The sequence below is a fragment of the Odocoileus virginianus genome, chromosome 24, assembly GCF_023699985.2.
Source record: "Odocoileus virginianus isolate 20LAN1187 ecotype Illinois chromosome 24, Ovbor_1.2, whole genome shotgun sequence".
NCBI classification, from domain to species: domain Eukaryota; kingdom Metazoa; phylum Chordata; class Mammalia; order Artiodactyla; family Cervidae; genus Odocoileus; species Odocoileus virginianus.
Window position 1 is genome coordinate 51,560,666 of NC_069697.1, and position 11,043 is coordinate 51,571,708.

Sequence of the window (11,043 nt, forward strand, 5' to 3'; positions counted from 1 at the left end):
CTATAATTTCCTTTAAAAATAAAAACACAGTTGCAGATTTCTCTGGTACCACTGGTAAAAGCTTCAAATGTTTCCCTGTTTTACATAAAAATCCTCTTCTGTTGTATAGCATGTGCTGTTTAAATTGTTTGTACCCTGACAAATCCTTTATAAAGATCTGGTCTGTCTCATAGTTGGTGACTTCTAGCCCTGACTTTTTTCCAATTTTGTGTTAATCATACCTGTCTGCTTTTTCAGTAGAATCCCTTTTCTTTCACCTCTTAGCTCCATACTGAAAAGTTCTAGAATATGAACCTCAAAATGGTAACTGCAATCCAGTGCTCTTATCATCTGTTCCTTCCCACTAAGTTAGCAAAATAGCTAAGATCAGATCCATGAAAATTGAGTGAAGCCACAGGAAAGCACTAGCTTTTGTTTCTGCTAGTCTCGTTTGCAGAACTTCTGCTCTGCATGTGCGTGTGTATGTGTGTATTGATTACTATCCACGGAGCAAAAGAGATGAGAAAGTTCACAGACCGACCTATCGCTATACGAGTGAGAGATGGGACGCCCTCACCCTCGCTGCTTGGAGAAGAGGGCTGAGAGAGAAGGCAACTACAGATCAGTCAGTCAGTCTCTCTCCCCAGCTCAGCAGCTCACCCTGGCCTCCTTTCAGAGGCGAGAATTGGAAGTGGTTTCTGAAGGGCAGGAGAACACTCGCAAGTGTCAGAGAACAGAGGTGGAAATGACTTCAAGAGGGAGTAAGGAGATAAGCAGCAGGAGCTGGGATCCCACCAGTCTTTCCAATGCATAGGCAGAGCTGGGGAGCCACATGAACCTACCGATCATCCACACAAGGTGTTATCCAGGTCCTTTATTATAAAAATGAGATTTATGACAACATATACGCCCTTTGCATGGTTGGAGGCATGAGGAAGACAGGAAATGGAAAGACTTAAATAGTCTTTTTTTTCCCCACTAGTTTGTCCTGTTTTTTCTATATATAGAAGTTGTGTCATTGCTCCCATTTCCCCAGGACTAATTCTAATAAAGGTCATAATCATAGTGGCCGTTGTTACCTCATATGTGATAGGGAGACTGGCTCTGGAGTTAGGCTTCAGACAGCTTTCGAGTCATAGCAGTTTGAAACACCACATGACAGAGTCTTGGGCTAAAAAGTACCTTCCAGGGCACAGAGGTGGGAACATCCCAAACTGGTATGAGGAAGGCGGTAGAGAGGGTTGCTATTTCTGTCTGTCTGTGTTGAAGTCAAAGACCTGGGGCTTGATATGACCTCAGTCCTTGGGTCTTCCCCACTCTCTCAACAGGCAGATGATCTCAGCAATCCCTTTGGACAAATGAGCCTTAGCCGCCAAGGTTCTACTGAAGCAGCTGACCCATCCTCAGCTCTGTTCCAGCCCCCACTTATCTCCCAGCACCCTCAGCAGACTAGCTTCATCATGGCGTCTGCAGGGCAGCCCCTCCCTCCTTCCACCTACTCCAGCTCTGGCCATGCACCACCTACTCAGCAAGTCCTGCCACCCCAGGGCTACATGCAGCCCCCTCAACAGGTGAGTGGCTTGGGTTTCCAGTCTAAATCATGAATTCAGTTTATCCAGTATTATAAACCTCCTTTTTTCCTCTAGTTTAGACAGACCAGAGGAGATACCTGTCTGCTACCCACCTCCATTTCCCCACCTTTCTCTTGAGAATTGTCTTTCTAGTCAGAAGGACATCTGTCAAATAACACAAGTCCTTCCTCTTCTGTTTCAAACTTGTACACAAATGCTGCAGTTGCAGACCCAAAATATTTCTGTTTACAGACTCCTGGAATCAACTGTGATGTATTTAATAATTAGGGGACGTTGGGGGCTGAATTTGAGGGACCTTCTCATACATCTGTTTCCTCTCACCATAGATCCAGGTGTCTTACTATTCCCCTGGACAGTATCCCAATTCCAACCAGCAATACCGACCTCTGTCTCACCCGGTGGCCTATAGCCCCCAGCGTGGTCAGCAGCTGCCTCAGCCATCCCAGCAGCCTGGTAAGAGGAGCTGCTGATGTAAGGAGGCAGCGAGTAAGGGAAGGACAGCGACTGGGAAAGAATTACGCTCCCTGTTTAAAAAGCGGTGGGGGAGGGGAGTAGTGGCCGGAATGGTTAGGGTCCTAAAGAGGAACCTGTGATCTCCAAAAAGGAAGGAAAGTGACTAAGAGAGTGTGACCTCTGCTGATGTCTTCTCTACTCTGCCTGCCCCTAGGTTTACAGCCCATGATGCCTAATCAGCAGCAGGCGGCTTACCAAGGCATGATTGGGGTCCAGCAGCCACAGAACCAGGGCCTGCTCAGCAACCAGAGGAGCAGCGTGGGGGGCCAGATGCAAGGCCTGGTGGTTCAGTACACTCCACTGCCTTCTTACCAAGTGGGTGCATTCTGAGTGGGGAACGACCCAGTCCTCGGGATGAGGAAAGGAGGACAGTTCACACGGCTGTCCTCGAGGCTGACAGCTCCAACACTGAAACACTGCTTGCTTTACCTCTAGCACTTGTAGGGTTTCTTCCTCTGAAGGAAGGTCCAGAGAGTCTGAGAAGAGTCTTTATTTAAACTGTTTGGTCTTTATACCATGCAAATGAGCACATGCCCAGAAAAGTAGGATCCAGAGGAAGTTAGGCTCCTTCCTGTACATCAGATACCCAGAGGCATGTTTGGAGGAGGGGCGTGGGCGTAGCACTAAGCGTCTCTTTTAGGTGAGGAGGCTAAGAGGGTCTCTCAAGGTCGGGGAGGAGGTTAGAGTGTCCCCATCCAGTGATGACTGAGCTGTTCTTTGGGTGACTTCATTTCGAGTAAAAGTGGTCATTCTCTTCTTGTCTTCACCCAGGTCCCAGTGGGTAGTGACTCACAAAATGTGGTCCAGCCGCCTTTCCAGCAGCCCATGTTGGTCCCTGCAAGCCAATCTGTGCAGGGGGCCCTCCCCGCAGGGGGTGTTCCAGTGTACTACAGCATGATCCCGCCCGCCCAGCAGAACGGCAGCAGGTGAGGGCTCCCAGAGAGACGGGCGCGTCTCCCGCAGACCTTCAGCAGCTGTTGCACCGTGGCTTTTATCCCACTGGAAAAGAGAGGCAGGAGTGACGATTCCAGGGGTAGGGGCTTCCTGGTGCTCCGGCGGCGGCTCAGACTCAGTGCTGCCAACGCAGGGGGCCTGGGTTCGATCCCTGCTCAGGGGACTAGACTCATGTGCCTTAACTAGGACTTGGTGCAGTCAAATAAATAAATGTTTATTTTTTAAAAAGCTCAGGGGTACCCCAAAGCAGGTAGAACATGAGGGAGTTCATTCTCCTTGTTAATTTGATATTTGCATAAGAATTCATTAGCAGGAAAAAATTCCTGCTTCAGAAACAGAGACTTGATCATTTCCCCCAGTTTTTGTTTTTCTAATCAGTGGGTTTTAGAACTATGAAATGGAGACTGCTGATTGTTTTTAAAGCAGCAGTTTGGTGCATGCACATGTGAATTTCCCGTGTGCTTCTGCTGCCATGGGTGAATCTGAGGCGTCGTCTCTGTGCGTCTGTTTATACACCTTAGTGTGTTGTTGCTGCTTAGTTGCTAAGTCGTGTCCAGCTCTTCGCAGCCCCGTGGACTGTAACCTGCCAGGCTCGTCTCTCTGTGGGATTTCCCTGGCAAGAATACTGGAGTGGCTTGTCATTTCCCATTTCAGGGGATCTTCGTGACCCAGGATCGAACCTGCATCTCCTGCATTGGTGGGTGGGCTCTTTAGCACTGGGCCACCAGGGAAGCTCGTATGTCTTAGTATAATGAGTGTAATTTTAGAGATAGAAGTTTATCTTAGAAATATCTAGTCCACTCCCCTTGTTTTATTTTCTGCCCTTCTTCTATAAATGAGGAAATTCCAGCTAGGAATATTAAGAAACTTACTCAAAGTCATACAGCTAGTTAGTAGAAGCAGAGCTGAGACTGGAACTCAGTCTGGGCCTACGTCGATGTATCTCTGTGTCTCAGTGTACATGTGTTTATTTCTGTCTTTTTTTTTTAATGTGTTTTGAGTTTTGTGAGATTTTCCCCTATTTTTCTTTACTTGATGATCTGTGTTTGCCATTAAGAAAATACCCTGAGTCTCCTTGGTTGTATTTTTGCCCATCTCTCTAGCACTCTAGCCCTGTGTGTCTGTTTCTGGCACTCTCTCTGTGTTTCTGTTGTGTTTCTGAGAGAGAGAAAGAGTGTGTGTGAGTGTGAGTGTGTGTGTGTGCGCGCGCGCACGTGCGCGTGCACCTGCGTGAGTTATGTTTTTGGTGTTTCTACACTGTTGGGAGGGGTATGTGTCACCAGCATTCCATCTGTAGCACTGATTAGCAGCTTCCTAATTGAAAGATGATCAAGTAGAAATATATATAATTAACTTTGAACTGATGAGTGATTTTAGAAATTGCATGGCAGATTGGTCTGGGAATGGCTTGGAGCTGCCTTGGCCTCCCACAGCGGAGGCCCAGGAGGCCACAGCTGTCTGCCAGGAGCAGTGTTCCTCCTCTCCCGCTTTACCAGTCCCCTCTTCTCCGTGTCCGCAGCCCTTCTGTGGGGTTTCTGCAGCCTCCTGGCTCTGAGCAGTACCAGATGCCTCAGCCTCCCTCTCCCTGCAGCCCGCCGCAGATGCCACAGCAGTACTCAGGTAAGAGCGCAAAGGCCGGCGGGGCCCTGGGCACTGCTGAAGAGCTGGGTCGGGCAGAAAGGTTCAGGGGTGGGCTCTGTCCCCAGCTGTGACTTCATCAGGAGGAACGACCGAAGGCCTGGCTGGCTGCTGTTCCCCAGAGGTGTTGGAACTGACCCCCTCGAGAGGTGAGGTGGTGTGCCAGATCCTGATCCCTGCCCCCGGGGAACCGCGTGGCGACTGGGTTCCTTGTTCCCTTCCTCTCTCCTTCGTTTCTTTCTCTCTCTGCTGAATCCAGCATTGTGACTGGGTTACGATGCACATACCTTTACGACATAAAGTGCTTCTATCTCTGTCTCTTGCACTCATTCTTCCTATAAATAGCTTTTCTTTTCTCTTGGGAGTGTGAGGGAGGCTGATAAAATGCTTTTAAAATTGTATCTTAGATTTGTTTAGCAATTTTTCATTTGTACTTACATACATTGTGTCCTTTTAATTCTCTCCACAACTTTGTGAAGAGAAAATTTAAGACTCAAAAGAGGGATAAATTTTGTGTAAGGTCACAATCCTAAAGCTTGCACTTGGGTCCTTTGACTTTCTGTGGCCCCTGCTGCATCCTCTGACGCATTTTCAGCAGGTTTCTGTACTATATCCCTTTCCCTCCAGTGGAAGCAAACAGGCCTCCTTTGGAGGGGCTGGTTACCCCGTGTCAGTGCACTTAATGCCACACAGCTTGTCCGTCTTTGCCTAGAACCGCCCCCACCCCCCAATATACCAAGCACAACTGCTGTTCCCCTCTCACCCTACCCTGACCTATCATTGCACTGCATTTAAATTGACTTCAGGGGTTCTGGAGGGGAGGGGCTCTTAAGGCAGCCTCCAGCCTTCCTCATTCCCCTCTACAGTAGGAATGTCAGAGTGCCCTCTTCTGGTGAGATAAGGTATTTTGCCAGTTTTTCATATTTTAGAAATGGGATCTTTTTCACACAAGATTTTCTGTACTCTGTGTTGGGTGCTGTGGAATAGATTCCAGAATTAATCTTGCTCACAAGACCTGATCAATTCTTAGCTTCCAGGAGTAATGATTTCTGCCTTTATCCAAACCAACCATAGATCTCTTACAGGCTGAGGTTTTAAAATTCAACAACCCTTACTACCCTTTACTCCATTATTGGTCTCTCCAGCTGTATCTCCTAGTGTCCGCCAGGGGCAGTTGACCTTGAAATTCCCAACGGGGTATGGAAATGATAGAAACTAGCTCCAAGAACTGCTGTAGCCTGTGGTGGTTCTTGATACCGCAGGGCATTTTCTCTCCGATTTGTTAAGCTAAGTGTGTGTGTGTGCATATGGGTATAGTTGTATGTGAATTTCTGTGTAAATCCTTAGTGGTATATCAGTATATCAACTGGGTCTCTGCATTTATATCTCTTCATATACAAATACAAGGTCTTTGAATTAGAAACAAATCAAGTGAAAACAATTTTGCAGCACCTACTGTGGACCTAATGATAAGTAAACTGAAACAGCTATTGGTTCTGAAAATTGGCACTGGACTGGAATTGGAAGGAGATAATCTAGGCTCTTCCCCAAATTAATAGAAATAGACAAAACCCTCTTCATCATCTTAATTTTCCTTGCTGCTTTAGAATTTTCTAGTATATTTCCTTTCTTTCTAGTCACCCTGATCGACCTACGCTTCTTACTGACCCCTTGTACTTTTCTTGGATGATGCCCTCTATTCCACCCACATCATCTAAGAGACCTGTTCACCATATCATTGATCTTAAAAATCTTCAATCCCAGGTCATGGGAATCTTAAGAGGAAGTGGAAGAAAAGGAAGAGTGCTTCTTTTGCCTTCCTTTCCAGTTCGCCCTTTACTGGAAAGCTAGAAGCCCAGCACTGCCCACAAGGGCTGCTGTGTCACCTTCAGAGGACAGTCACCCGCCCTTCTCCGTGTAGCAGCATGGTCACTTTTCCAAAAATAAAGGCAGGGATTAGGATTGACTGTTCCTGGAGCAACTGTTCTGGTTTATTAATACATTTTTGTAGTTGCCCAGTTTACCCTCAGGCCTGGACCTTAATTCCTCCACTGTGAGTTTAGATATAACCATAACCCCAGGAAATAGTTTTCTCCCCACTAAAATAATGACTTGCAGGTCCTTTGAGGTTTCTGCAGGCTTGTCTTGGGAAGATGCACACGGACATGAAATGGCAATGAAACCTATGCACAGACTCTCAACTCACAGTGACACAGCAGCGTGGCCAGAGTGAGGTACATACAGAAATAGCTTCCCACATACTTACTGGCTCATTTTGTAGCTGAGGGCTTTCCAAAGCGGAGATAACTCTTTTCTCTCCCCACTTCCTGAAGATAACCCTCTCCCCCACCAAAAAAGGGAAAAAGACGAAGATACTGTAGGATTATAACCTGTAATTTGGGAAAGATGCCTGAGGGATTTTATTTCCCTGGACATTCCTTCCCATAGATTTCACTCCAGATGGTAAAGAAAAAGCCTTATCAGTTTTCTACCTCAGTGATTTAAAAAAAAACAAAACAAAAAAACAACTAAACAAAAACCAGTTCTGCCAGAGACATAAATGTCATCTGCTTATATTTATGGGGTTTGCTCTGCCCGACCGACCTTTCTGCCCAGGTTTAATGATGCCACTTAAAAAGCCATTCACACGTCCCCTCTCTTTTCAGAGCTTTCAAGATGAAATTGATTTCCTTATTCAATTCCCTTCTCCCACTTGCTACTCTAACCCAGGCTTCTTCCCCCAGCCTGATAATATGGAAGTGCTGTCCCTGGGCACTGCCGTGGGGGGTTTTGTTTTGGGAGATGTGGGCAGTTTTTTGCCACGTGCATTAAGAAGTGGCCACAGTTCAGCTGCTCACAGATGCCACCTGCTTCTGGCCTGAGGATGAGAAGCATAAGAATCAGCTCATCAGCAGAGTAGTGCTTCTGTCCTCGGCTGAGTGAAGGAACAGCGCTCCGGGCCAGCAGGGGAGGACTCAGTGTGGGGAGGCTGCGCCTGAGAACCCTGCAGGAGCTCAGGAATGAGGCTGCGACTGAGAGCCCTGTCTTTGTTTTTGTTAGGGTCAGAGAAGATAACATGAAGACTTTGTTCTCTTCCCCCCTCCACTTTAGACCCCTCATGGCTCCTTATGGCTACATGTTGGCGTTATAGAGAGCATCTACTGCCTTGCTTTTGCCCATATCCCACACATGCACACATCCTCTACCCTTTCCTGGCCCAGGGCATTAGGCTTAGGTTATGTTGCCTTCCAGAAAAGCTGTAGATTTGATTATTTTTGCCTTGGCCCCCTCAGCAGTGAGGTATTTGAAGAAGGTCAGTTGCAGTTTTGTGGCGAAAGGACTTTGGCGCAGGTGGAGCTGCTAGGATGGGAGATACAGTGCCCAGAGCAACTGAAGTAAAGGGGGAGTTGTTAAATGCATGACACTTCACCACTGCGCAGTTTTCCTGTGGCCCGTCCACAAGCTGTGCTGATGAATACCTGTCCCCTCTGGCAGGGGAAGGGAAGGTGTGAGCCTGTCGTCCTGAGTGAGTGTGCTCTCTGATCAGACGAACCCTGGAGGATGGGGGAGGGCACAGACTGGGGAATCGGACCCACCAGATGCTGTGTCTCCTGAGCTGTTCTCAGACCTCCCCCCGTTTCTTTTCCTTTCCTTTGACCGAGGCTACCTGAGAAGAGCAGTCTCGCTCACTTCCCAGCATGACTGGTGCCCAGGGCAGAGGCTGCACCATTTCCTGTCACAGGAAGCAGTGTGATGGGGGTGGCAGTGGCAGCCCAGAGCGCTGAGCCCTGAGACAGCGCGCTGCAGCAGGTTTTCCATCTAGCGGCCCCCGACCCATCTCCCTGCCACCACACACACGTGAACTCAGCCTGTCCACCCCCAGGAGTGCAGGCTGCGGGTCATGAGCAAACCCTCACACTAGACAGTCTCCTTTAGGGAGGCGGGGCTCCTGCCCGTCCGTCCCAGCAGGAACTGTCCATCAGACCGCTTCTCCCTGACCCCTCATGTTGCTTTTCACCGTGAGGAAGATTCAGGACTTAGTATTCCTCCTCAGTGAGCCTTTCCTTCCCCCAGCCTATGAGAGGGTAAGACTGCATCCATGGTTGCCTGGACTAAAAGCCCATGGCTGCAGCCTGTCAATAAAATCTTCAGAGGGTCTCACCCTGCCACTCCATTCCTGCTCTCACTGCCCTAATTCAGAACCACTTTGTTCTGTTCCAGTAGACTTCTAACCAGTTTTCCAGTCACTAGTCTCCCCCTCCCTTCAGCCGTCTTACCTTTGGCCACTTGGGTTAGCTCTCTGAAGCACAACTCCCGTTTCCAACACCTCTGGGATACAACCCTTACCTGAATGTGCTTCAGATTCTTGACACCAGCTATTTGTTTAATGTCCAACTCTCTAATAGACTGTTCATTCCGTTGGGGTAGAGACCGGTTTTTTTGTTGTTGTATACCCAGTGCCTGGCATAGGAACTGGTACTGGTAAGCGTTCCATAAATGTTTGTTGAATAAATGAAGAGATGTATCTCATCCCCTAGTACTTCCCCTGCATAGCTCCTGGGCCTTCCTTAGCACCTTGAATTATCTGTCATTTCCCGAATGTGACACATATCCCCATGCCATTCCCTCTACTTGAAGTGTTCCAACTCACCCTATCCTTGCCCAAGAATTAATGTCCTGGATCTGGCGTAGTGAAGCTGTGCACATTTATCTTCTCCAGAACAACCAGAGATCACTGACTTATCTGCAGCCATTACCAGAAAAGCCCACACGTGCCTGCAGCCCTGGCCCAGGCTCCAGCCTGGGACCTGTACCATGCCCAGACGTTTGAGCAATCTGACCTGGGCGTTTGGTAATATCTAACTATGACAGGATGGAGTAGTTTCCAGCCAAGCCTACCAAAGTACCCCCTCAACCAGGTGAAGGCCAGGAGAGCATTGGCATCTTCCCCTCAAACTTCCACTGGTTTGAGGAGAGAGAGTCAGAGACCAAATCAGCAACTGTCTCAGATTCCTGGCAGGACACAGTTTAAGTGACCCTGAAGCCAGTGGGTGGATTTGCTTACTGGCTTTCCCACCCAGGGTTAGCTGACAGGCTAAAATGTGGTTTGAATTCATAACCAGCTGCTTTTTTCCTGCCACACAGGAGTGTCAGCTTCTGGACCGGGTGTGGTGGTCATGCAGCTGAATGTCCCTAACGGACCCCAGCCTCCCCAGAACCCATCGATGGTCCAGTGGAGTCACTGTAAATATTACAGCGTGGACCAGCGGGGTCAGAAGCCTGGAGACCTGTACAGCCCCGAGAGCAGCCCCCAGGTGAGCCCTGCACGCAGCCTGGTCTGGCGGGAGGCGGCCAGGTTCTCTGCCCAGGTTCGCTGCTGACCACGCAGCCTCTGTTATCCTGGGCACTTTTCGGAAGAAACCCAGGGAAGGGGGCAGAGCATCTTCTTTCAAGGAACCTAAGACCTGAGGTGGCAGATAGGACACATGCTTAAGAACGCCAAGGGAATACTTAAAACAGGTTGTCAGGAGGTGAATATTAAAATAATACCAACTAATTAGGCGCTCAGGGGCCAGTGTGAAGGGGCACTCTGACTTTGACGGAGTTCAGCAAGAGAAGTTTGCTGGGAGAGGTAACTCCTCAGCCGAGCTGTCGGCGTGGCGCAGAGGGCAGGCCCTGGCGTGTGTGTGACATGCACCCCGCTCTCTCGCCCAGGCCAGCACGCAGATGAGCAGCAGCCCGGTCGCGTCTCCTGCACAGTCTCCAGCACCCGCTCCTGTCACCAGCCTCAGCAGCGTCTGCACAGGACTCGGCCCCCTTCCTGTCCTCGCACAGTTCCCCCGGCCCGGCGGTTCCGCCCAGGGTAAGCTGGGCTGCTGTCAGCTGCCAGGTTCACCCTGCGCACCCCATTCCCAAGTGGGGGGTCAGGGGGCAGCAGCAGACGGAGAATCACTGTGCCCGCCCATCCAGTCCGTGGGAGCCAGCTCGGCCATTAGCGTCCCTGTTTAGGCCAGAGACACACCCCCCCTTGAGTGCTGCCCAGTTACCTTAACTCTAGATCTCCTTCATGAATGTAGATTTCTTCCAAGTCCCCAGAGACTGTGAGCCAGGGAAAAGTTCCCTAAACTTTGTAATGAACAGGAAAGAGTTTAACCCATCAGTACTGAGTCTGAGGGCTGGGAATATGGGGTGTGTCAGAGACAGTATGGTTTTAGAAAAGGGAATATGCTGGGTTTGAGTGAAAAGACTTGGGTTCACCCCCCACTACTGTGACAGACAGAAGCTTAGAACAGCCGCTCTTGCCGTCTGTTCCCTGGGGGACACCAGCGGAGGCTCCGCTGCGGCCGTCGCAGACGGCGAGGGGCAC

General features: G+C 49.3%; 1 protein-coding gene across 32 annotated transcripts in view; it reads left to right on the top strand.

The window, feature by feature from the left end:
- R3HDM2 (R3H domain containing 2) overlaps nt 1-11,043 on the top strand; it is a 156,875-nt gene that overhangs the window by 142,365 nt on the left and 3,467 nt on the right. For 18 of the 32 annotated variants that reach the window (XM_070454735.1, XM_070454736.1, XM_070454737.1 and 15 more), the window contains 8 exons: nt 1,308-1,550; nt 1,898-2,024; nt 2,239-2,399; nt 2,856-3,010; nt 4,558-4,658; nt 4,745-4,825; nt 9,822-9,991; nt 10,392-10,539. In XM_070454735.1, coding sequence (XP_070310836.1) covers nt 1,308-1,550; nt 1,898-2,024; nt 2,239-2,399; nt 2,856-3,010; nt 4,558-4,658; nt 4,745-4,825; nt 9,822-9,991; nt 10,392-10,539 — 1,186 coding nt within the window. The remainder of the gene's footprint in view (nt 1-1,307; nt 1,551-1,897; nt 2,025-2,238; nt 2,400-2,855; nt 3,011-4,557; nt 4,659-4,744; nt 4,826-9,821; nt 9,992-10,391; nt 10,540-11,043) is intronic. The other 14 variants (XM_070454725.1, XM_070454742.1, XM_070454731.1 and 11 more) reach the window with 2 other exon arrangements.